Source organism: Drosophila willistoni, assembly GCF_018902025.1.
Source record: "Drosophila willistoni isolate 14030-0811.24 chromosome XR unlocalized genomic scaffold, UCI_dwil_1.1 Seg106, whole genome shotgun sequence".
Lineage (NCBI taxonomy): Eukaryota > Metazoa > Arthropoda > Insecta > Diptera > Drosophilidae > Drosophila > Drosophila willistoni.
In genome coordinates this window covers 93,827-121,024 of record NW_025814055.1, presented here as the reverse complement: position 1 = coordinate 121,024, position 27,198 = coordinate 93,827, and the positions used below count along the sequence as shown (strand labels likewise).

The following is a 27,198-nucleotide window of genomic DNA, read 5'->3' as shown; positions in this document are numbered from 1 at the left end:
GCGTTGAACAGATTTGCAGATAGGGAGTTCTAGGATCATTTTCGGTGTGATTAGGTCATGTCCAGGGGCTTTTTTCGGCTTTATGTGGTTTTTAATAACTGCAGTGATCTCTTCCGATTGGAGTTCCGAGTACTCACTATCCGTTAATGTGTTCGAAGGGGGAAGTACATATGAGTTTGATGTTGGATTTGGCTGGAAAACCATTTTAAGATGTGTGGGAAATACGGATGCCCTCTCTTCGTCACTGCGGGCCCATCCACCGGTTGGACTCCTTATCGGTGAAATTGTCTCTGTAGGAGCGCTTAAAGTTGGGTGGGTTTTCCACAGAGGATGTTTTGTGCTGGTTGGACTGAGCTTTTCTATGTATTTCCTTTGAGCCCAGCTTTCCTCGTTCCTCTCTTAACGCCTTGGAGGGGTTGCGATTAGCTTGCCTTAGGCGAAGTTTTGCTGCTGCTGATCGAGTAATCTGCCATTCTCTTCTTAGACGTCGTTTTTCCGTTACTAATTGTTCTATCCGCCGGTTCGTAGGCCTGTCAACAGGTTTGGTGTAAGAAGAGGCATGTGGAGTATATACTCTTGCTGCAGCTCCCATCATCGACTCAAGTGCAGAGACGCACATATCAATGTCCTCTGCAGCATCCAGTTTCGGCGAACAGTCAATGTGGGCACTCATGTACATTTTAAATTTAAGCCAATTTGTTTTGTTGTTTGTAAGCCTATATGGGCGATCAAGTACTTGAGGTCTTGTTAATAATGTGAATAGCACTGGAGAGTGATCGGAAGTTAAATCTAGCAGTGTTTCCGCAGTGATCCGATTACGTGGAATCCTCTTGGTTACTGCGAAATCAATCAAGTCAGGCACTTTCTGTGGATCTGTGGGCCAATCCATCTTATTGAGAGGGTTGACTATTGTGTTGTACAACGGCGAGATCCCCAGTGCGTATGTGTGGCGTTATAGTCCCCTGCTGCAATGAAGCGATCTCCGAGTGTGTTAAAGAAATCGGTAAATTCCTTTTCATAGATTGAGAAGCGTGGTGGGCAGTACAGGGCAACCAATGTAGTGTTGCCGCAGCTGGTTTGGACGGTTATAGCAGTTGCTTGTAGGTGCTGTGTTTCAAATCTGTTGAGGAACGAGTGTTTTATACGGTTTTTGATTAGGATACCGGTCCCGCCATGAGGTTTTCCGTCTGGATGGTTTGTTGCGTAGAAGGTATATTTTGGTATTTGAAAATTATTTTTTGATGTTAAATGTGTTTCCGAAATCAGCAAAACGTCGATTTCACTTGAGTCTAGGAATAGTTGCATTTCATTTTTGTGCTTGGAGATGCCGTTAGCATTCCAAAGACATAGACGTAGGGAAGCCATTATTTATTCTCGATAAGCTTCTGGATAAGCAGGTTTTGATTCCGCATCAGTTCGTGCATACAGTTTTGCATGAACGTCATAAAAGTGGTGATGTTTTGATTGAGTGAGATCAATAGGGCCTCTAGACCACTTGGAGTTTGCTGGCCAAGCTCTGGTGCGCTAGGTTGCGGATTCTGTAGATGGCGGAGTGACGGGGTCTCTTTCGCGATCTCCGTCTGTCCAGTTCGGAGCACACTAGCGAAGGATACACTAGAACTGGTTGTAGCAGTCATGTTGGATGATCTAACAGCCTTGGCGAAGAAAACCTCCGGTGTAGTTTTGTAGGCGTTGAAGATGATTGTTGGTCCAGCTGGGGGTTTGCGCCCGTTTAGGTGTGATTTAAGATCCTTGAAGACAGGACATCCTCTGTAGTTGGCCGTGTGGTTCCCTCCACAGTTGCTGCATAGTCTTAGTGCGACGTTGTTTCTGTCCTTGGTGCAAATTCCATCTTCATGATGTTCGCCGCAGCCAACACACACTGACCTAAGATTGCAATTGTTAGAGGTGTGGTTGTATTCCTGGCAGTTTTTACACTGCGGTGGTTGGCGTCTCTTATGGGGCTCCTCTACGGTGATTCTTCTGTGCAATAGAAGCTGTAGGTTGTAGATCGGGTGCACTTCATTTGGCTTCGACCGCTTTGCATCTGGTTGGAGCTCGATTTTAAAGAGCGGCTGTGCGACTTTGTTCCTGTTGATGATGTTGACAACGGACTTGACCGCAAACCCTTTTTCGTCCAACGCGTCTGCTATTTCTTGAGTAGGGACCGATGGCTTAATCCCCTTTAACACAACCTGGAGCCCTTTACTGCTTTTTAGTTGGTAGGTATAGAAGTTGATGTTAGCATTACGGAGGTACTTTTCGATGATGCGGAAATTGTCCTCAGACATTTAATTTCTTTAATGTTACCCCTATTGAGAGGGGTTACAACAAAGTTATTTGCCCCTACTGTTTCTACTAGCTTCGAAATCAGGGCGCTGCAGTTGGCTCCACGGATGTATAAAGGGGGTGGTCTAGCCGACTTAACTTTATCTACAGCGCCGGCTTGATCGTCTTGCTGATCGGCAAGAATTTTAAAACGATTCCCGCTAAGGGGTGCTACTCGTTCATTTGGTTTGGTTATTTTCGGCGTATTGCCACTTTTTTTCTTTTGCGGGCTTAGCTTCCGCTTAGTTATTTTAATATATCTGTCCATTCCAGTTTGGACAGAAGTCGTTGGGTTTACTATTGTGGCTGTCTCTGGGCGACTTGTCGTTGACGGCTTGAGGCAGGTCAATACTTCGGCAGACGTTGCAGTTGTTGCAACGGCGGCAGTTGAATTGGAGTCGAGGTCTTAATTGAGACCCGAGTTTTCGCCTACATTTTTATTCTGACCAACTTCTTATTAATCTTCTTCACTTTACAAACGTAGACTCGTATTTGGCATTCTTTTTCTCTCTTTCATAAACTAATCAATGATTCAGTAATATCTACTAATTGACTAGATACTCTATAGCTTCTCGTATGGCTTCTATATTAAAGATGTCGGCTAAAAGACTCAAAATGGCGGTTAGAAGATTCAAAATGGCGGCTGTAGAATTGTTCTAGCTGCTACATGAAAGATAGCGGCTTAAAGACTCAAAATGGAGGCTTAAAGACTCAAAACGGCGGCTGTAAAATAGTTTCAGCTTCTTGTATGGCTTCTATATTAAAGATGTCGGCTAAAGACTCAAAATGGCGGGTGGAAGACTCAAAATGGCGGTTAGAAGATTCAAAATGGCGGCTGTAGAATTGTTCTAGCTGCTACAACAAAGATAGCGGCCTAAAGACTCAAAATGGAGGCTTAAAAACTGAAAACGGCGGCTGTAGAATGGTTTCAACTTCTCGAATGGCTTCTATATTAAAGATGTCGGCTAAAAACTCAAAATGGCGGGTGGAAGACTCAAAATGGCGGTTAGAAGATTCAAAATGGCGACTGTAGAATTGTTCTAGCTGCTACATCAAAGATAGCGGCTTAAAGACTAAAAATGGAGGCTTAAAGACTCAAAACGGCGGCTGTAGAATGGTTTCAGCTTCTCGCATGGCTTCTATATTAAAGATGTCGGCTAAAAAATGGCGGTTAGAAGATTGAAAATGGCAGCTGTAGAATTGTTCTAGCTGCTACATCAAAGATAGCGGCTTAAAGGCTCTAAATGGAGGCTTAACGACTCAAAATAGCGGCTGTAGAATGGTTACAGCAGCTTGTATGGCTTTTATATTAAAGATTGCGGCTAAAAGCCTTAAAATGGCGGTTGGAAGACTCAAAATGGCTGCTAGAAGATTTAAAATGGCGGCTGTAGAATTGTTCTAGCTGCAACATTAAATATAGCGGCTTAAAGACTCAAAATGGCGGGTGGAAGACCCAAAATGGCGGCTGGAAGATTCAAAATGTCGGCTGTAGAACTATTCTAGCTGCTACATCAAAGATAGCGGCTTAAAGACTCAAAATGGCGGCTGTAGCTTAGTTCCAGCAGCTGGTATGGCTTCTATACTAAAGGTGGCGGTTGGAAGACTCAAAATGGCGGTTAGAAGATGGCTGTGTTTGTGTTCCTTACGTCGGACCAGAAGTTTTTTTCCTATTTACCTTAGTAGATGTCTCACTAACTACTCTCTACACGAACCTTTTCGTGTTCTTTGCCAATCTTTTAACAACCTGTGTCACCTTATCTCTCCTTATCCTTCAGTCACTTTACTTCGCTCTATAATTTTTAATAATCTACAACGAAACCGCTGAAAATATTTTGGACATCGCTTTGCTTGCATCTCTTCCACATTGGCTGTGAGTCGGGGCATAGCTGACACCTTGTGTAAATAAAACTCCAACGGGTCGATGTTTCAATTAATGTTATCTGTATTTTAGCTTAATCTTTTTCGTCGACTGCTGGTTAGTTGACGTAAATAAATAAACAAATAAATAAATACATAAAAAAAAAAAACACATCTGCGCAATATTATTATGAGTAGAAATATACTTTAAACTTATTTTTTTACTTTCAATTTACTCTCGTATGAAGTTTTATTTTACGTTTATCTGCTTGGTGCACTTGCGATGAATTGATTTCTAAGAGATATTATATATTGATTGATCCAACCGATTTCGATGATTAGTCCGCGAAGGTTATTATTTGGTTGCAGCCAATATTAGAATATGCTCTGCGTCTGCACTGCTGTGAGCGAGCGAATACGCTTTCCTTCTAAGATGGCCAAGAAAAGGCCAAAAAGAATGCGTATCCTGAATACGATTTGCGATCTGTGTTATCATTTGCACAGTCGGCATCGGTCAATCCTTTTACTCACTCTCCACACTTGCGATACGTGAAACTTAATGCTTCTGCTCCAGAAAAATAGCGCAATATGTATTCGTTTCGCTGATAATAATTTGATAATAATTTGCAAGTGACGTGCGAAGTGTCTTTGCAAGACACTTGAATTCCGTAGTCTAGTGGGGTTGCGACAGGTCGACAATTTTGCATACCGTATTTAAGCAAAATGTTTTCAATATACTTCGGTAGAAACATTGTTACAAGACCTCGTTCACCAACTCTTTTAATTTCTATTCCACCGTGTATTTCAAAATTGTTTGCAATATTCTTTTTAATTTTGTGGTTTCGCTGTTGCACCTTTCTGACTGTTTTAGACCATAAAGCATTTTGTTTAACTTCAAAACTTTAGATGGGTGATTTCACAGATAACTGAGTAAGTTGTACTGTTTCTTGGGCCTGCCTGGTTGCCCTGTGCGCATGATCTGAGTCTAGGTCCGCGACGAGGAGGATCTTCCCCTTCTTGATCCATCCTCTTCCTATTTTCCATCACCTCATTATATTGACAATGAGTGAATTGGGCAGCTTTTTATACCATTATATATTCTTGATCAGCATGCTCCCATACAAACGGCAAAATCAAGAACAGTGACTCAATAACTTCGTTATTTTCTGAGCTATTTTCGTGAAATTTAATATTAGTGAGTTTATTACACAATATTAACGACTATGCCGAATTTGATCAAGATCGCGTGACTATATCATAAAGCTCCCATTGGAACGATCGGTTGAAAACAGTGACTTTTGTCAATAACTTCGTTACTTTTGACGCGATCGCTTTCAAATTAAACATTTGTCAGTTTTATATATTGTTAATGTTAATGATGACTGTTAATGACTGTGCCAAATTTGATCAAGATCGGGTCTATATCATATAGCTCCCATAGGAATGATCTGTGGTAAACAGTGACTTTGATCATTAACTTCCTTATTTGCTAAGCTAAGATGGTAGGTAGGCCGTTCTTGCGTTAAAACGTTTTTCCATTTCGACGGCTACGGGTGAGGAAAGAGTAACAAAAAACTTGCAAGGGTATACAAACTCTGACGTGGTCGATGTTAGCCCCGGCCTCTGATCAAACAATTCAGATTTTGTGCGCATAACGTAAACAAAGTTTTTCTCTGAATAGTCATCGATAAAAGTGACAATATATTAATTTCCTGTATTCCAACTGATATTCATTGGTCCACACAACAGTGAGCACCAGTTCCAAAAGGTTTCTTGTTATTCTTTCCGCTTTATGCATGGTTCACAATTTGTTTTGATGTTTATATTTTGAATATTAATTCCATGTACAAGTTTATTGCGCCATTTTCCTGCCAACGATAAATCTTCAGAGAGATACACCTCATTATGATCCGGTGTGGCTTTATTTTTATTACTCCCTTATACGGCTTGTAGTCTCTGTTACTGTTTTAACAACGTCATTATTGTTATCAAATTTGGTTTTGTGGTCATATTTTGCCATTTTTCTTATTGAAATAAAGTTCATTTTTATTTTCCTGTTTCGATAAGTCAGGATTACTGTTCCAATACCAGATGGTTCAATAAACTTATCTTCTTTTAGAAATTTAATTTTAACCGTTTCAAATGACGTCAATTCGGGGCGTGTCTCCATCGCGAAACATAAATACTTTTAACTCGCCGTTTTCGATCTCAGCTAATTTGTCAGTAATATTTACGAATGAATTAGCGTACTAAGCAGCGCTGTCACCATGTTCCATTTTGAATCGCAAAAATTTTTGGTATGACTGGACTTTTTATACCATACACCCATAAGGTTGTTCAAGTTAAATACGTTGTCAACTCCTCCAGAGTTAATAAAGCTATTTCAAAGTTTTTTAAAAGATCGTTCTTTTAAAGTGCATATAGACAAGGCTATGTCTCAGAAAAATGATATATGTAGGTGCTGGATGTCCACAAGGCTCTTGCCTTTCACCGATCTTATTCATATTCACTTCAGACATTCCGATTCCAACCGGCTGCACTGCTTCAATCTTTGCGGATGACACTGCTATATTATCTTCTAGTAGCCTGGGTTCCGAAATTACAAACAACCTTAGCCAAGCATTTGCTACACTTGTCTCCTTTTTTCATAAATGGAAAATACAAGTTAATAGAGAAAAATGTTAGGTACCTTGGAGTTATGTTAGACAAGAAATTAACCTTTAATGAACACACCCGTCAAGTCAGGCACAAAATAAATCTCCTAACTCACTCTTTTTACCCTTTAATAAACGGAAACTCTAAACTGAGATTAGTGAACAAAATGTATCTATTCAGATCAATATTTCAAACTGTACTATTTTACGCACCGGTTTGGGCTGATATAGCTTACTATCATATTAAAAAACTACAAATAACTCAAAACGAATTGCTCAAAATGATTCCTAATCTGCCCTGGCACTTTTCCACAAGCGAACTACACCACAGAGCAAATGTTAAACAAGTGGCGGTGAGACTTGAACGTCTCCACAATAATTTTGATAATAGATGTTTGTATTTAAAATATCCTCATATAAAAGTAGTGTCATATGGGTACATACATATGTGCTAGGAGATGGCAGCCCTGGATGCGGTGCGACAATGTGGCATCATCAGTAGTAAGAAGACGAGAACGAGAGAAGGAACGATAGAGACCAGACGTATAGGCCGAAGGTACACAAAAGTTGCTTAAGTTGTATTTCAAGTTGTTAAAGTCGTAAAGTTGCTAAAAGTTGTCACGTAAAGTTGTTAAGTTAAAGTTCTTGTTATCCTAACTTTAACTGACTATTTTGCTATATATTTAACTATTAATAAACAACAATTATTGTATACACGCAATAATTCTTACATAAATATCCTAGCATAATATATAGTTCTAGTTGTAAGTTTTATCTAAATGTTAAAATCTAGTCCAAAGTCGAAAAAGGTATGGCCAGATCAAGGTGGGCAACGGAGCGTTAATATAAAATGAAAAACATCAAGATTTAGGGAACTTTTTTTTGCTGGATCAACTGGTCTTATTGAGCGCTTTTTTGAGCCCATATGCAACATGTGTTTTTTTTTTTATTAAAAACTTTAATGAAATAGTTAACATTAAACTCATCATTCTGTATTTGATCGTTAATTTAAGCAGCTTTTTGCACTAGGACCAGTGTTTGTTAATGCCAAAACTTTTTGAAGTATTGAGAAACATTGCTAGTAACTTGACAGAAACTATGCGACGTCTTTTATACTAACAGATTGCGTCGGATTTAATGTTCAATGCAAATATCTTTTCGACGAACATTCTCCATTCATCTTACTTAACAACTTAACTAAATGGGTACATGTACACGAACTACATTAAAAATGAATACTTACCAATGATTGGACCAAAAAATTACGCTGGTGTCGCAGATCACAAACGGTATTATAAATTGAAACAGCATCTTCCTCTTCCAGTTGTTGAATGAGTGAATCTAGCGCAACGAGTGTGCCAGTTCTGCCCACACCAGCACTGCAATGTACCAAAATAGGTCCTCTTTGAAGCGAGTAGACAGAGTTTATTTGGCGAATAAATTTTATAATGCCGTGTGGATACTCAGGTGCCATAAAGTCTTTCCAGGTTAGATAGTGATACTGAGTTATTTGTCTACGGTCCTCCTCCTCCCCAATAAGATTTGCTTTTGATACATTTAATGACCGCACAACATAATCACCAGTCTTTCGCTCTTGGGTAAATTTAATTATAATATCTCCGAATTGCTTGCTATCAAAAACTTTTTCCGGCCAATATTTCGCACATTTTGCCTTATTATATTCTTCTAGGTTGGTTAGCATAACAATGATTTCTAAATGTTGCTCCCAAATCATTCGCCAAAAATCATCGATTGTACTTTCCATTGGCCCCTGTGCACAAATAAATTTTTTTCTCTCCTTGTAGCCAATTACAAAATTTGCATTTATATAATCAGAAGATTGAACTCCGTTAATAGGAGACAACCTTACTCGAGTTTGGTCATAAGCTTTTATATCAGGATATCTGTTCTTAGATGAGTTTTCTTTAATATCACTATTTTTAGTAGTTCGATCACTGAACCTATTAGGAAGCATTTCGTACTCCCGTAAAAAACCGTAGTCTGTATCCTTGTGACGGTTTTTATAAGCACTTATTAGGTCAAATTTATGAATTGGGCCGACATCAAATCCTTTGTGATTTCCAGAGCTAATAAAGTGACTGTGATTATTACTTCGTCGTCCAAAAAGAACCCTGATAATAAAAGAAAAAAAACTTTAAAAAAAATATTTTATAAGTATCAAAAGAAGCTAACTTCGACTATGCCGAAGTTTACATACCTTACACTGAAGCATTAGGCTGCTGGCAGCGCTGTCAGCAGCATTTGCGCATATGTATATATATACACCCAGCGATAAATTGACTTAGTCATTTCAATAAGTTTTTAAAAAAGTTTAAACGATTTATAAACGACAGATATAAATATTGATGTCAGAATTAGGTATCGAGTCCTTCGATTGGCCAGGAAACAGTCCTGGCCAAAACCCTATCGAAAATGTCGAGGCCATTTTGAGTGCCAAAATAAGAATAAGTCTTTTCATGCCTAGTTGGGTCAAATGTGTTATCAAGGCCAAAGGAGGTGCTACCAAATATTATTAAATTTTTAAATTAATCTATAAATTCAAATTGAATTTATTTTGGCGGAATTATAATTAACTTTAGAGTTTAAGCATTATAAATATTGTTGGTTTTGGCGAATTAACTGAAAAGTCTGTTAACTTGGGTCGTTTGGGGAAAAAATGTTTTTCTTTTTAATTAGAGACATTAGAAATATAGAAATTAAACTTTTAAAATTTTGTGTGAAATTGATCAATTAATAGAAGAACCAGAGGGCCAGGGTTAACTTCGACCGCGTCAAAGTTTGTATACACTTGCAAGTTTTTGGTTTCTCTTTCCTTTCCTATAGCCGTCGAAAAGGAAAAACGTTTTATCCAAAAAGTCTAATGTCTGTAGGACCTACGTTCTAGGAGAAGTTCGCGTCGATCCAGACTGACAGACGGACATGGCTTTTTGAACTCGTCTCGCGCTGATCAAGAATATATATACTTTGATCGTCTCGCGCTGATCAAGAATATATATACTTTATATAGTCGGAGATGCTTCCTTACTTAATGCACCGCATTACTTCTGACCAAAATTAATATACCCTTTTTGCAAGGGTGTAATAAGAGAAGCAACAAGTTGAATTAAAAAAAAATATTTTAATATCTTGGGAGGATATCAAGACAGTTTATCTGAAACTGTATTCGTTATCTTTGAAATACTGACACCTGATCGGGACGTTAGTTTCTGCCGAACGATTGTTTTCAAAGCAGGATTTACTGCTACTCTAGCTCCGATCAGGTTAACGACAAAAAACCTGTCGAAGCATTTATTTCTAAATTCCGTTTTGCAAAAGTAACTGGTAAGTTAAAGTTTTAATAACAAAGAATAGTTCTCACAATAATCATTGTATTTTGCAAATTAAAATAAAATTGTCTTTGTTGATTAAAATTCCAATGAAATAAAATAATAGAATAAAAAGTAAAAAATAAATTTGTAGAACTTATATTTTACTTATTGCATTCGACTTTTATTTAGCGGACGTTGACGATACTATGCGCAGTACGTTCAAGTGGCCCCTACGACACCAGGACAAAGCCTGTTACGCGCTAGCCCAAGGAGATAGCTGCCCACCTCCCACCCGACCGAACGAGGGGTGCAGCAGGGGTTCATGCATGGCATAGTTAGGATAGCTACTCCGTCTACATGGTACCGACAGATTTACCTGAGCTAGTAACTCAGGCGAGTCGATATCACCAATTAGGAGCTTGTGCATAAAAATAACACCAAGCATAATTCTACGGTTAGTTAGGGACGGAAGGTTAATCAAGAGAAGTCTACTAGAATACGAAGGTAAATTGACATTGCGATCCCACCTTAAACCACGAAGTGCAAATAGCAAGAACTGCTTTTGAACGGATTCAAGTCTAGTCTGGTGCGACTCATACTGAGGTGACCAAATGCAAGATCCATACTCTAAAATAGGACGGACAAGCGAAGTAAAAAGAAATTAGTTGTATAGGGGTCATCAAATTCTTTTGACCATCTTTTAATGAAACCCAGAACACTCATGGCCTTTGCGACCGTGGTGGAAATATGGGTGTTAAAATTTAACTTATGTTCTATAAGTATGCCCTAATCATTCATATTATTTAGACGTTCTAAATGACTATTCTTTAGAAAATAAGTGACCAGTTGAGGAGTTACGATGAAAAGCCATTAACTTACATTTGATAGTGTTAAGATTTAATAGATTAAACTGGCACCAGGATTGAAAGTTTTTAAGATCAGCTTGTAGCCGACTAAATGAATCTGTATCTGTATAAGTAAGGCAAAGCTTGACATGGTCAGCATACATAAGCACACGCGAATGAACAATGACTGATGGAAGATCGTTAATGAATAATGTGAAAAGCAGAGGGCCAAGATGACTACCTTGAGGTACTCCAGATGTCACAGGAATGGAATTGGAAAAAGAAGACTTAAAAAGTACCTTCTGTTTTCTAGAAAGGAAAAGGGGTGGAAACCCAATGTCGTTCAGTTTAGAAAGTAATAGGGTATGATTAACAGAATCAAAGGCTTTGCTGAAGTCAGTGTGTTTAAGATTAAACATCGTGGTCACCAAATCAGATTGACCAAAGAAATATACAAAACGAAATATAAACAAAATAAGTCATCAAAATTCATATGGCAAGTATTGCTTAAAACCAAACAAACATGCATCCGCAGCATCTCTGTGGAGAAGCTTAAGACCAAAACGGCGCAACATCAAGTCGCCAACGCTAAGCATGAAATATAAACAATTTTTAAATAATAAGCAGTTTTTAAGAACAATTGTCGCCTCGAGCCTCGAGCATAGAGTCTAAGAATTAATTTATATACACAATTATTTAAATAAAATCAGTTCATAATTTGAATTCAATGAATGAAGATTGGGTTATTTTCCTTTTCTCCAGGAATCCCTATTCACAGTGTATATGGCATCAGTTTGATTACCATTTTTGAACCCCTTGATAATTACACTGTGATAGTCGAAAAAAAAGACATGGCAAAATTCGATGGTTTTACCCTATTTCGGGTCCTGCGAATCGAACTGCATCATTAGTTTTTTAAGTTATCACGATGGTTTCATACAAAATTTTTTCGGGAAGTTTTTCATCAAAGTTGCCGTTTTTTCGAAAAGGGTGTTTTTTTCATTTGCTTCTATAACTTCTAAAATATTAATTTTTTTACAAACTTTCTTCAGTAACGTTTCTAGAATTAAAAGAGCTACAAATGTTGGGAAGACATCTAGCCTCTAAGTCCGTCCGTTCCCAAGCTTTGGGACAAAATGTAAAAAAAATCGAATCTTGACCCAATTTTTGTTATGTTTTCTTTCTCGCATTTTTCTAATATTGAAAATTTTCCATTCGAATCTGGATCCTAATGTGAGAATTTACTATGCTCAATGGTAGCAGAAGAAACACCAGACCTATCTAATATACGGTTTATAATATAACCATTTAATCAAATTGAATTTTTATACCCTTGCAAAAATGGTATATTTATTTTGGTCAGAAGTGTACAACGCATAGAAGGAAGCATTTCCGACCATATAAAGTATATATATTCTTGATCAGCATGACGAGTCGCGATCATAAAGCCGTGTCCGTCCGTCCGTCTGGATCAACGCAAACTCCTCTTAGACTGTTAGAGCTACAGAGTTGCATGTAGGCTTGTATATACTGCAGGAATTGTATATTTCGGATTCAGCCGAAGTCGCCAAAGTCACGAACAGTGACTTTTCTCAATAACTTCATTATTTTCTGAGCTATTGTCATAACTTAATATTGGTGAGTTTATTACACCCATAAACAAATCTGCCAAATTTGATCAAGATCTTTCGAAAACAGTGACTATGGGTGTTAAAATTTAACTTATGTTCTATAAGTATGCCCTAATCATTCATATTATTTAGACGTTCTAAATGACTATTCTTTAGAAAATAAGTGACCAGTTGAGGAGAGTTACGATGAAAAGCCATTAACTTACATTTGATAGTGTTAAGATTTAATAGATTAAACTGGCACCAGGATTGAAAGTTTTTAAGATCAGCTTGTAGCCGACTAAATGAATCTGTATCTTTATAAGTAAGGCAAAGCTTGACATGGTCAGCATACATAAGCACACGCGAATGAACAATGACTGATGGAAGATCGTTAATGAATAATGTGAAAAGCAGAGGGCCAAGATGACTACCTTGAGGTACACCAGAAGTCACAGGAATGGAAACGGAAAAGGAAGACTTAAAAAGTATCTTCTGGTAAGTATCACTGGATTGAAAATGCAATTAGTTTTTTTTTTTGAATGATAAGGATACGGACTTGCTCGATATTCCGTTGAGGAATAAGTTGTTTTGCAAAAACTCGCAAACATATCGGCAATTGACTGATCAGTGCTCGCTTTTTTATTTTGAAATGCTCAAAAAAGATGGGTGCACAGAGGTCTTACGTTTAGAATTAACAAAATTATAAAATTGTTTAGGGTCAGAAGAAAACTGAAGCTTACACCGCTGAAGATAATTCTTATAGCATTGTGTATTAAGCACGAGCTTTTGAACGAGCGACTGTGTACAGAGCATAATCTGATGAACGACGTGTTTTTTGAAACTTCTTATAATAGTGTGTCTTCACATTTTTCAAATTGGATAACTCACGAGAGAACCAGGGAGGTTTGTTAAGCCGCTCCAGCCTACCAAGAGGCACACAAATATCAAAGAGTGAATTCAGAGTATCATAAAAAAAACGAACAGTTCATATCTCTACAATTGTACAGATAAGACCAATCGGTAGTAGTAATATTTTCATTGAGGCTGGCAAAGTCAGTCTTACGAAAGTACCTAGTTAGAGGTAACTCATTTGAACGAAGTAATGGTGAAAGCAAGGCAGATCAATTTCCAAATTTGATGTAGGATGAAATTTGTCTTCGGGAAGAACAAATGGTTCGATCCTAGAAACCTCACAATAAGAAGAAGCCAATACAAAAATAAGATCTAACGATTTTTCATTAGAATTTAAGACAGGATTGACTTGGGATAAAGATAAGCCTAGAAGGCCATCAATAAAGTCATGTGACAAAGAGGGCAGCAGCATGGTACATTCATCTGTTGGTGACCATGCTAAAGCGGGTAAATTAAAATCACCTACAACTATGAGCATGTCTTGACTGGAAACTAAAGAGGAGACAAAGTGACTCTAAATGATTTAAATATACCACCATGTCTGACAATGGTGGAATATAGGAACAAGTAATAAAAGCATTAAAAGATTCAAAATTTACTTTATCACTGGCAAACTCAATCTCCTGGGTACTAGAAAATTGAATAATTTCAGATGATAAAGCAGCATCAACAGCTATCAGAACGCCACCGCCTATGCGAGAAATCCGGTCACGTCTAAATATAGAAAAGTTTGTGGAAAAAACCGATGCATCAGCAATGTCAGGTTTTAGCCACGTCTCTGTAAAAGCTAGGATGTTATGCTCAAAAGAAAGACTATCTACATAGAGATTAGGAAGTTTAGATTTCAGTCCTCTAACGTTCTGGTAACTCAGGTTAAGGGACGAAGCTAGTTTTTTGACACACCAGCAGGTGCTGATGTGGCAGGAATAGTGTTAATTGTTGGCAAGCGAATCGGTTGCCGATTTTTCTTTTTTACAGTATATTTCTTAACTATTATAATAGTTATAATAACATATAAACATATAAGAAACATATAATTATATGTTTCGGCCAAAAATCTTCTCGACATATACTGTCGAAGATATTGACAGAAACACACTAAGACGTTAACTTCTTCCGAATATAGGCTATTACATCATCAGATGTGACAACAGGGTCTAACCTAGAAACAAATATATGTTTCTTTGGTGGTATGCCAACAAGAGGCCGCGGTCCCGAAGCGTCAGCCGCAGCAGCAACGTTGGACAAGTCACCCACTGCAACAGTCAACTTCACGGGGCCCTCTATACTTCTACGACATCAATTGTTGTACATTGGGGTGCAGGCGGATCTACAAATAAAGAAACAACCCAAGGACTGGTTCTTTTACGTTTTGGAGACTCATTCATAAGCGACAAGCTTCGAAACTGAGTCTCCACCGCAGTAAACTCCGTTTTCCACCTTTAGCAATAGACTCCTTGATTCTGCCTGTGTAACCTGCACACTTAACGTGAACCGCATTGTCACACAACCAACAAAGAATATAATCGTGGGAGTCAACCGCATTAGTGGCAACTATGCAATTATTTTTTGAGCAGACAACCATTTTATCAAAAAGTTAAATTTATTTATTTAAAAATAAAAATTTTAGAGGTAAAAAATCTGTGTATAAGAATTTATTGACCAGTTCAAGGGTTAATGTGCAGAGTAAGCCTTCACAAAGAGATTAATAAGTAAGAATACACAAAAACAAAAACACGTATCACAGAGTCGCGGGTAGGCAAAAGACGAGAGCGTAAATCAAACAAGAGCGGGAGAGCGCGTCAAATTGAACAAATGCAACAACAATTTGTACGCAAGAGCGCGAGAGTTAGTTACAACGGTAAAGAAAAAAGCAAAAGAGATAAGCAAAACAACAACACCGCTAATGCAAATATTGTTGTAAGTTTTGATTTATTTATATTTAAACAAAAACACAAAAGCGACTACAAGAATTCGCGAAATGCAAATAAATGAACGGATGCTGAAATTATTATTAAACCGATAATGAATTTAAAAGTTATATAAAAGTATTTAATCGCGAGAAAAAAAATAAAATTTGATAAGCGCAAAAAAAACACGAGTGAAATTGCATTTTAGTCGAAACCATTTTCCTACGACTAATTGGAGTCGACTAGTCGAAAGATTTGGCGAAAGGTTCGACTATGCCAAAAGTCGACCATTTCGAAATTGTTTGCATCTCTACACACATACATACATATACAATTTGCGCTGGCTCTTTTTGTGCCTACCCCTCTAGTAGAGACATGCTTAAGTCAAACAACAACAGCAGAAAGTAAAAAAAAAACGAGTAAACTCTTTCGCGTAAGAAACGAACTCATCCATTTAAAGTTACGAACTTTGCTGCACAAACCGAGGAAATATAAAAACCAAAAACATCTGTCTCTGGTCACACCACTTGTTATACCCTGCATTCATAGGGTGAAATGGTATATTAAAGTCGCCAAAATGTATGTAACAGGCAAAAGGAAGCTTTTCCGACCCCATCAAGTATATAATTCTTGATCAGCATCAGGAGCCGAGATGAACACCCAGTATGTCAACCTAGTATGTGGTATATAAATATATAATTTCATTTTTGACCACGCCCCCTACGCCCCCAGAAACAGATTTTCTTAAAAACTTTAATAGCTATCACATCAAATCAAATTTGATATACACTCATAGACCAAAAAAAAAGGGTGTCTCCGACGGCCTGGACATACCTGCCACACCCACTTCCAACCGCAAAAATTAAATAAAACTGATTTTCTTGAAAACTAAAAAAGTTAAAGTCAACAAATTGGGTATGTATGTAGATTGCACTTTCGCCTTCAAAATTTAGAAAAAAAAAAAACGATTGGCTATCGCAATTTTTTGACCATCGAAATTAAATTCGGCACACTTATTAATTCTATACCAACTTACCAAATTTTACGGAAATCGGAGAAGCATGCAAAATATACGTATAACCGTATTTTACTAGGCGGTCCAAAAGAACGGAGTTGGCAGTAGAGTAGTGGCGGCGATAGAGTGCTCGTGTGTATGTAGAGTGAGCGAGATAGCATATGCTATGATATATATAAAATAATTTAATAGACAAACGTTTAGTTTTCGAAATTTTAAATATTTGTTCGCTTCTCCTTGCCTTACTAATGAAAATATTATTGCAAAATAGGTACAGGTTATCTAGAGCCTATTACTTGCTTCATAATATTATAATTTTAGCTCTTTATGTATGACATTTTACGCTCTAGAGGTGTCATAAGAAAGTGCTTGTTGTATAGGTATAAATATACATTTTTTTCTTGAGAAAAAACCCATCCCTTGGCTTCCTGCTAATCACGCGGTGGCGTGAACAAGATTACTTAATATACAATTACCTTAATGAATCTCGTAGTGTTACAGTGTCTTCACCAGGCACAGTGTTTTTTGCTTGATGGTGATGAAAAATCCATAACGTTAAAAAAACGACAACACCTCCGAGTAATATTCCACCAACTTTGATCCAAATATTAAAATAATAGTCCATACTCAATTCATGAATTTGTTCTGCTTCGGTAGCTGGCGTTATTATGTCAAAGTAATCACTATAAGCCATAAAAACGGAGTCTCTGTCCCTAACTGTAAAAAAAATGTGTCTTTGTTGTTAGTTTGAGGAATGACTGCAAAAAAGCAGTAAATTTACTTACCAACTATCTCTAAAAAACCAGTGTAGTTAGCGGTAATGTCGATTTCACCATCCCAAACATTTACTTGTGTATCTCGATTATAGTACTGATTCTGCGTACTTAAATTTGCAATGGATTTCATGACCGCAGCTGTGGGACTTCGCAGTACTCTTCCTTTATTTTCTAAAATTTTAAATGCATGTTCGGTTAAATTTCCAGACTTAAATAACTGCTCCTTTTGTGACGATATAGGCAAATCAGGATCTGTGTAAATATGGAAAAATAATTACAAGTTTATATCACAACATCAAATTCAATCACAATAGCTCACTATTTATAAAATAACAAAAAAATGAAGTAAGTAAGTCGTCTCGCCGACTTGGGTATACCATACACCAGTAAAGCAAATATTTCAAATTTATTAAACAAATGCATTTTCACATGCTTTTTACAAGCATATCTTAGTATCTCGCTCACTCAATCATACGAGCACCCTAGCGCCCCCACCAGCCAACGGCCAACTCCGGCCTAATGAAAAACGTTTATATGCATAACTCGACTGTTTTTTCTCCGATTTTGATCAAATTCGGTATTTTGCTAGATATTACTATTAAATTTAAGTGTGCCAAATTTGATTGCATAAGGTAAAAAAATACGGGAGATAATCAAGTTTTTCAAATCACGGGGGCGGAAAAGGGCGTGGCAAAATTTGTATACATGCAAAATGTGTGCATTTACTAAGCGAATATACATACCAAATATGGTGTCTCTAGCTGGAATAGTTTTTGAGATAAACGCTTTTTTTGAATTGCGGGGGCGGAAAGGGGCGTGGGGAAATAAACTTCATCACTCTACATACTACACGAGTCTACATACCAAATTTGGTGGCTCTAGCTCTTACAGTCTCCGAGATCTAGGTGTTCATACGGACAGACGGACAGACGGACGGACGGACAGACGGACAGACGGACAGACGGACGGACGGACGGACAGACGGACATGGCTAGATCGACTCGGTTGTTGATCCTGATCAAGAATATATATACTTTGTGGGGTCGGAGATGCTTCCTTCTGCCTGTTACATACATTTTGGCGACTTTAATATACCATTTCACCCTATGGGTGTATGGTATAAAAATAACATTATTTGGGAAGCAAAAAAAAAAAAAAACAGAGGGCCGGGGCTAACTTCGATCGCGTCAAAGTTTGTATACCCTTGCTAGTTTTTTGTTACTTTTTTTACCAATAGCCATTAAAGTGAACAAACGTTTTATCTAAAAAGTCTAATGTCTGCGAAAGAACGACGTACAATCTTAGCATAGCAAATAACAAACTCTTTAATCAAAGTCGCTGTTTTCGACCGATTGTTTCTATTGGAACTATATGATATAGACTTTATTAATTTTGGCACAGTCAGTTATCATTTAAGGGTAAGCTTTTACAAGGTAATATTTTTAGCAAAAAATGTTTCTCACATTACAATGAATGGAAAAATATCGGGAATATGATGCAACCCGTAATATTTGTAAATTATCGGGTTTTCCTTGCCCACTTTTATGTGTTCTGTTCGACATGGAGAAAGATTAGTATACTTACATTGTGCCAAAAATCAAGAGACCTAGAGATTCAGAGAAGTTGAAAAGTTAGGAGCAAATATAGTTTTGAACTATAAATAGAAAAAAAAAAATACATAAGAACAAATTTGTTTATTTAATTTTCAAAAATTTTTAAAGTCTGTCCGTTCCACTTGGTATGTGCGAAATACTACCATTCTAGTTGGCAAGCTGAACTGCATTGTCAAAAAACAAATTTGTTGTTTTTTTTTATTCAAATATATTTAAAATACGTCCCAGGTAAGACCGCGTAATGCGAAGGAACTGCTTTTGTACCGATTAAGTACTACGCTGATAAACATCATATTGAGGGTTCTACACAGGGGAGAGGGGTTAGGCGAACTAACGAAGTGTATAAAACCTTTTTTACGTACTACGTACAACCTAACAGATCAGACTTAATAGAATAATGAGGTTGATTGCCATTTTTAAGAAGCGGAATAATATGAAACTCTGCAAACCTCAGAAAACTACAAGTTTTGCTAGATATGTATATACAATGCTTAACACAATAATGCAAATTACAAATTTGTTTTGTTGTTTTTTTGCCAAACAATTATTTTTAAGAATTTCAAAAAACAATTTACCAAATGAAAGATCAAAGCAACAACTTTGGAAAAGTACCGTTGGTTTCTTGACTTTTTTTCGTTACTAATTGTTTTCTAAAATGAACAATTTTTAATATCATTCGCCAATTCTGCTACCAGCGATGCACAACATCCTAAAGAACATGTGTAAAAGTTTCAGTGCTTAATTTTTGAGCCCTGTAGGACCTTCATGAGCTCCAAAAACGTCGTTTTGAGAAAAGCACGTTTGAAAATTTGCGCTGCGGCCCAGCGCGCTTGACCAGCGCTCCACTTAACGGCCGATAACTTTTGTAATTAATAGATTTCAACTTGAAATGTTTATTCAATATTCTTGAATCATATATCTATCCAAAAACACAAAAAAAAAATTTTTTTTTTATCACACAGGGTAGAAAGATTAGAGAGGTTACATCAACCAGCCAAGAAATATAAGGCAAAGCTAAAATCATCTAAGACTATAAAGAAATCACGATCCTTAAGACGACAAAAAATGGTTTGCATGGCATCAACATGGTGCATGTAGGTTGAAATATCAGAAACAAGAGAAATATAAGAACAAGAAATATATAAGTTAAAGTTGAAGTAAGTAATTTTAACGCAAATAATCTCAATATCTGAAGGCAAATCAATCGGAACAACAATAAATGCATCACCGCTACAACGGCTAACACTCTTCAGTCTATAAGAAATAAAGTTTTCAGAAAGGATTTCACCATCATAGAAGTGTTAAGCCAAGTTTCAAGTTTTGTAAAATTTTGGCTGTCACAGTACAGTTTCGAGAGCTGTCACATATTGATAGTGAATGTTCAGACTAGACATTATGAGTTTGAATCAGACAAAGGAGAAGATGAATTGGGAAGGTGTACGGGTACTGGTTGAGAGCCAGAAATGATGGTCGACTCCAGCTGAGAAATACACATATGGATCGGTAATTTTGAAAGAGGATATTTCGCGAGGTTTAGAAAACTAAAACTTTTAAACTGAGACTTTAGCAGGGCATATATTTTTAATGTAGGCTGCAACAGACGTCTCAGAATTATCTGCAGCGAGCCTAGAGATAAATATTTGTAATCAAGTAATTGATCAGAACTTCCGTGAGGGACAGAATTGTACAAGGTACTTCACTCTAAATGAAGTAAGAAAGTCGTCTCTCCGACTTCGGTATACCATCCACCAGGTGAACAAATATTTTCAATGACGAACACCAAAATTAATTATTTGAAAAATAGGAAATATGTAATAAAGATATTAACTTTTGTATATTAAGAACCATTCATATTTTCACCATGATCGCAAAGGTTTCATTAAAAGATGGTCAAAAGAATTTGAGGACCCCTATACAACTAAAGTTCATTTTACTTCGCTTGTTCGTCCTATTTTAGAGTATGGATCTTGCATTTGGTCACCTCAATATGAGTTACACCAGACTAGACTTGAATCCGTTCAAAAGCAGTTCTTGCTATTTGCACTTCGTGGCTTAAGCTGGGATCGCAATGTCAATTTGCTTTTGAATTCTAGTAGACTTCTTTTGATTAACCTTCCTTCCGTAATTAACCGTAAAATTGTGCTTGGTGTTATTTTTATGCACAAGCTCCTAATTGGTGATATCGACTCGCCTGAGTTACTAGCTCAGGTAAATCTGTCGGTACCATGTAGACGGAGTAGACATTCTATTATACCTTTAACCCTTAGTCGTTGTTCTTCTAACTATACCATGCATGAACCTTTTAGGGTCCTCTGCTCTGATTACAACCTTCTATTCTCTGTAATCAGTCTTCTATTTTTACTATATGCATATAAAACATCTATCCTTTTTTATTTAGTCCATAGACAGCTATAGTTTTATTTGTTTGTCTGTATTTTCTATTGTGTTTTTGTCCACGGGATTCGTGCCGTGCGTTATACGGCTGAATCCCTCGGTCGGTCGGGTGGACAGCTATCTGCATAGTATCATCAACGTCCGCTAAATAACGGAATAAAGTTAAATGATTTTTGTGTTTTTTTTTTTTGTAATGCATTTTTAATTATTGTGAAATTAATTTTAATTCATTTAGGATAATAATATATTTTAAGATTAATATTGTTTAATTTGGAATCCGATGATTCTTCGGGCTTCTTTGTCGAACATATGTATATGCATGATTTGATTTACAGAGCTTTTCATCAAGTTTCTCTGAACAAACAAGTAAGGAATTAATGAGATCCTCGAGAGATCGTAAAATCATACTATTGTTATAATAGAACAGAATGCGTGTGGTTGGTTGCGCAGTTTATTCGCGACTAACTTCTATTTGTCTCTCATCGAGTCATTGTTCGCTTTAACGCATCTCGTGAGAGAGTATACAAAGTTACATATATATATTCATATGTGTGTGATCATGCATGCATTGAGTTGAGAGAGAATTATTTCAACACCCTTCCTCTACATGCTTCTTCTTCGCAAGATTCTTGGTTAGGATATCGGCTATCATTTCATTAGACTTACACCACTAACCATAGAACACATTGATGGGACAAACTCATGTGAACATCCTTTTGCTACTAGTCTCGCCTTAAAACGATCGACTTCTCCCTATGCATCACGCTTTACACTGTAGACGCACTTGCAGCCAACAGGTTTATACCCTTCCCGTAGCGTACTAAGCTGCCAAGTGTCCTTTTGCATAGTCTCACGCCAATGCGAAGCAAACGGACTACTAAGCGCCTCATCATAGGTCTCTGGTATGATCACCTCACTTGTAATCAATGCGCTTAAAATGTTGAACTGCTTTTTTCCAACACGTTGTTCAACCACAGGTTCTGCCACTTCTTGTTCAACTGCCATGTCGAAATTTTCGCTACTGCTGCCCTTCTCGCTGACCTCTGCATCAGGCTCATCTGTACTGCTCAAGTGATCTGCTGCATCAACAGATCCTGAATCCTGATCATCCATGTATGGAATATCAAACTTGACGATATCAGCATTCGAATCGCCATTGCCGAAACGCTCGTCGAACAAAACGTCTCGCTTCTAAACAACTTGCCTGGTTTCGGCGTCGTACAACCGATACCCTTTCGCATTTCGAGAATAACCAACCATTCGGTATTCTTTGCCCTTTGGATCAAACTTGCCCTTATGATGTCCTTTGTCCAGTGCCACTGCATCATGTTAACCAGTGCTCGAGTTGGTGACCTATTCCGCAGATAAGCAGCTGTATAAACTGCCTCAGCCCAAAGAGATTGATGTAGACCAGACTGGATGAGCAAGCATCTTGACATCTCTACAAGAGTTCTGTTAACTCTCTCTGCTACACCGTTCTGCTGCGGCGTGTATGGTACTCCTCAAACGATTTATTGACGTACTCTCGACCATTGTCGCTCCGAATGCACTTTAGCTTCTTTCAAGTTTGCCGCTCTGCCATGTTTTTAAACTCGACAAACTTTTCAAATACTTCATCCTTTCCCTTCAGGAAATATACAAATATGCGACGTGACCTGTCATCGATAAATGTCAAAAAGTATCTGCTGCCTCCAAGGCTTTTTGTATCAAACGGACCGCAAACATCTGAATGCACCAGCTCCAAGATTTCCATAGCTCTGTTCTTGGTCGCATCTGGAAATGGCTGTACTGTGATCTTGCTTACCACGCAGATCTTGCAGGGTTCCAACGACGTTGAGTCAAACGTTCCCATGCCAAGGGCCAAATCCTTCCGTGCAATTTCAGCTAAACTGCCATAGTTGAGATGTCCGTACCTTTTATGCCACAAATCTTCGTAAGCCTGTTCAAAGGCATAGCATTCGCTCGGTGCTGTTTCAAAAATATACAAACGGCCAACTTTGTCCGCTTTCACAATGCATTCGCCCTTTTGGATCACTCGTGCATACTTTTGTCCAAATTCAACGATGCTTCCATGTTCAACTGCTTTGCTCACCGACACGAAATTACCTTTCATTTTGGGTACATACAATACATTCTTAAATGTAAGTATACGTGAAACCATATTCAGCTTTACCTTGCCCTTCAGCCTGAAGAAAGTTATTATCACCCAAAACTATTTTCTCCGAATGTTTCTCAAATTTTGAAAACAAATCTCTGTTGCAACACATATGGCTGGTGGCGCCACTGTCCAGACACCAGTTCGATTGTTCAAATCATTTCGCGTCCAACGCGTTCAGCAAACCTAACGATGACTGTACTGCCTTATTCGGGTTCGATGCAACCTTCCGACCGTTTACACTGGCACAATTTGCTTTAAAATGGCCTTTGCCGCCACACGCAAAACAGTTCCAAACTTTTTGCTTTTTCTTCCAATTGTCTCTCTGCATCGATTGCTTTTCCACCACTGTAAACGCTTCTGCGCTCTTGATTGGTTTTTCGCTCTCCCTCTTTTGCGTTCTCCTTCTTCTCTCAGCTTTATGCATAACATGTCGAAACTCGGCAATCTGTCGCGCGTGTCTATGGCGACAACGAAATTGTCGAATTCGTCTGGAAGACTGGATAGCAAAATAATTGTTATAAGCTCGTCCAATACTTCAATTCCAACGCCAGCAAGTTTGTCCAAGATTCCTTGAAATCCGACAAATAACTCGATTTGCTTTGACCCTCCTGTATGCGTTTACTTAGCAATTTCTTGAAAAGAGCTACTTTTCTAACGGGTCCTCTGGGTTGATGAGCTTCCTGAAGCTTCTTCCAAGCCTCATGAGCACTTGCACAGTGCTTCACATATCCCAACTGTGAAGTCTTGACGCTCAAGGTGATCATCGCCAATGCCTTCTGATCCAGCGGCGTCTGCGGTGTTCTCCCCCGTAGTTGGCCAATACGCCTGACGCCACATTCCACAAATCCGCATGCACCAGCACACTTTTCATCTGGATGCACCACGAGTCATAATTACTGTCCTCATGTTTATCAATCTGATATAACGCCGACATTATACTCGTTTATATATACTTTGTGAAAAAACCGTCTAGAACACAGCGCGAAATCTAATTTCTTCTAGAAATTACCACAGCAACCACATAGGCACGTTGCCTGGGCCCATAACCTATTGTTATAATAAAACAGAATGCGTGTGGTTGGTTGTGCAGTTTATTCGCTACTAACTTCTATTTGTCTCTCATCGAGTCATTGTTCTCTTAAACGCATCTCGTGAGAGAGTATACAAAGTTACATATATACATATATATTCATATCATGCATGCATTGAGTTGAGAGAGAATTATTTCAACACATACTTAGTATTTTTATTAGTTCATGGCCAACACCGGTTATTTCAGGTTATTTTTTTAAAAAATCTTCAAGCAGTGTTGCCACTATTTGTGTTTCCAGAACTTTGCACTGGAATGTCTATGAACAATGCCATTTCTATCCTGAACCTGTCTTGGATGGCTGCCTTTCGTTGGTCGACTGTGCTCTTATCCAAATCACGGATTTGCCACTTTTTAAGCGGAAGCCGATAACCTCTATGTGCAACATACACTCAAAACAACAAATCCAACAATACAAGCTCGACAATTCAAAATTGTTAAGGTGATTGATTCTTGGGCAAGCTGTGTATGGCATCTAAATTATTCATCATCTATGGTGTGGCCTTTCAAGTGCCGCATGTTTTGCGATGATGTTTTTGCTATCATCGTGAGCTGCAATTTATGTGTAACATAAAATTGGCTTAATCTTGTGGGCTCAATTTGTAGTATTTGAGTTTCGATACTCTCTATTTCGGCTCTTACTAAATCCGTAGACTCTTTAGCAAAAATTATTTTTAGAGGTCTACTATACCTAGTCAATGACGGTCGAGGATTTGTCACAGTTTCCCATATGTACTTGTAGCGGCACGATATATATGAAAAACAAATGCTCATCTGCCATTTTTAGAATTAAAACTGAATTAAATGACTCGGCATGTGCTTCTACAATTCTAGCAATTGTATGATTTAGCAATTCCTGCAAAGGAACATATTAGCTTTTCGAGATTTTGTGCCAGCTTGTAAAAGTTTATATGAATTTTCGGTGTAATCGCCATCAACATAAAGTGGCAAAGCTTCTTCTGAAGAATATTGAATAGGAAACTGTTACCCTCTATATCCAAGCTTATCCTAATTTGTTTGGGCGTGCGTCTATCATTGAAACTATGCCACATTTTTATAGGCTTATACGCGTTACTTTCAAAAGCTCATTGCAAGAGTTTTCCTCCAAAAGATTTGAAACTTGTATGCATTGACGATTTTTATGGATATCGTTAATGTCCTTTTTTCGTTCCACATCTCAGACAGTCGTTTGCAGAAACTTTTCAATTTTTCAACCACGTGATTGTAGCACTTTGTACAAGCTGACTTATTAAGAATAAAAATATACTCAACTAATGCTGAAAATTAGCATGAAGCTTTTTTTTAAGCCATACTAAAAAAGCGTTTGCTTGCAGGTCGACATCATATGTAAAAAAAAGCTCCATAGTGAGACATTTTACACAGAGGACCAATCATATTTTCAAACAAGTATAACATTAATGACGGCCAATAGTGGCTTCATTTTGTTCTAGCCTGTAGAGACTGACAGTTACTCATAAATTTCATAGGAAATTCAAAAGCTTGGTACTTTAAATCGCACGTTTGCAATACAACATATATTCACAGGCCACAAAACATTAATTTTTATTCATTTTGTTACCTTAAGTTTTTCAACAGAAAAAAACCTGACAAAAAATTAGATATTTTATGATTTTTAACAACATTTTACAAAAGTGAAAAAAAAGCTCCGAAAACTTCAATCAGTTATGCACTTGTATATGTTATGATTGACATCTCACAGCTGATCAATCAAATGGTCTAAAAAAGTTTTAATGCTACCGACTTATTAGTTAGACATTTTGCAATCGACGGGCATTCAAATTTTGGCGGATTTTAAAAGTTGAAAATTTGTAGTTCGTTCGTTACGCTAGGTTGTCCGAATTGTCTACTGTGCTCTGTCCGAAGTTTCTAAACCCTTACAGTCTTGGGCCATAATATTTTTACGTTTTCCAAACTCTTTTTCTGTAACTCAATTCATCAATGCACAGACAAAAACCTTCCAAATATTATTCAAATTCCTTTTTCTTCGCCATCCCCTTCTACATGCATGCCGCGTTTGGCACGCATACACATACATTTTATGTAGCGTTGCGTCTGTGTGTGTGCGTGTACTCGGCTGAATCAAGCAATGACGTAGTAAGGTGCTGGCAGCGCTGCCCGTTGGCACGGGCACACAAATTTTGGTCCAGTTAAACTTTTTGCTTAATTTGAATTGTATATCAAATTAAAACCAGAGTCCCGGGGCTAACTTTGACCGCGTCAAAGTTTGTATATCCTTGCAAGTTTTTTTGTGTAAAAGGTCTAATGTTTGCGAAAGAACGGCGTAGGAAATAACGAAGATTTTAATCAAAGTCACTGATCACCACCGATTGTTCCTATGGGAGCTATATGATATAGTCGCCCGATCGTTATCAAATTTGGCAGAGTCATTAATAGTTATGCTAAACTGACAAATATAAATTATAAATATATATATAAATAGTCGCGCTGGAGGTATTATGGTGTGGGCGGCCATTTCCTATCTACTGTGAGTTCTATATACCTCCTATGCCTGTGAGCTTAACTTTGTTCTAACCACATGAATTCGTTGTGCTATAATGGTATATTGAAAGAGGCCTTTCCACACTTCCAAAACTCTTTTTGCCAATCTAAAATGGATTTTATCAACATAGAAAAGTCCCTTTACATATGGTCCGGATTGTTAAATCGTATATAGTGATCGAAA

The 27,198-nt window shown here is 37.6% G+C and overlaps 1 protein-coding gene across 2 annotated transcripts in view; it reads right to left on the bottom strand.

The window, feature by feature from the left end:
* Window positions 1–27,198, bottom strand: part of LOC6648652 (tyrosine-protein phosphatase 69D) — a 227,419-nt gene that overhangs the window by 152,055 nt on the left and 48,166 nt on the right. Inside the window, exons 4-6 of one of the 2 annotated variants that reach the window (XM_047011785.1) lie at window positions 17,249–17,491; window positions 16,940–17,180; window positions 8,083–8,971 (exon numbers count right to left, since the gene is read on the bottom strand). In XM_047011785.1, the coding sequence (XP_046867741.1) occupies window positions 8,083–8,971; window positions 16,940–17,180; window positions 17,249–17,491 (1,373 nt within the window). Of the gene's footprint in view, window positions 1–8,082; window positions 8,972–16,939; window positions 17,181–17,248; window positions 17,492–27,198 lie in introns of those variants that run through there. The other variant, XM_023178999.2, reaches the window with a different exon arrangement.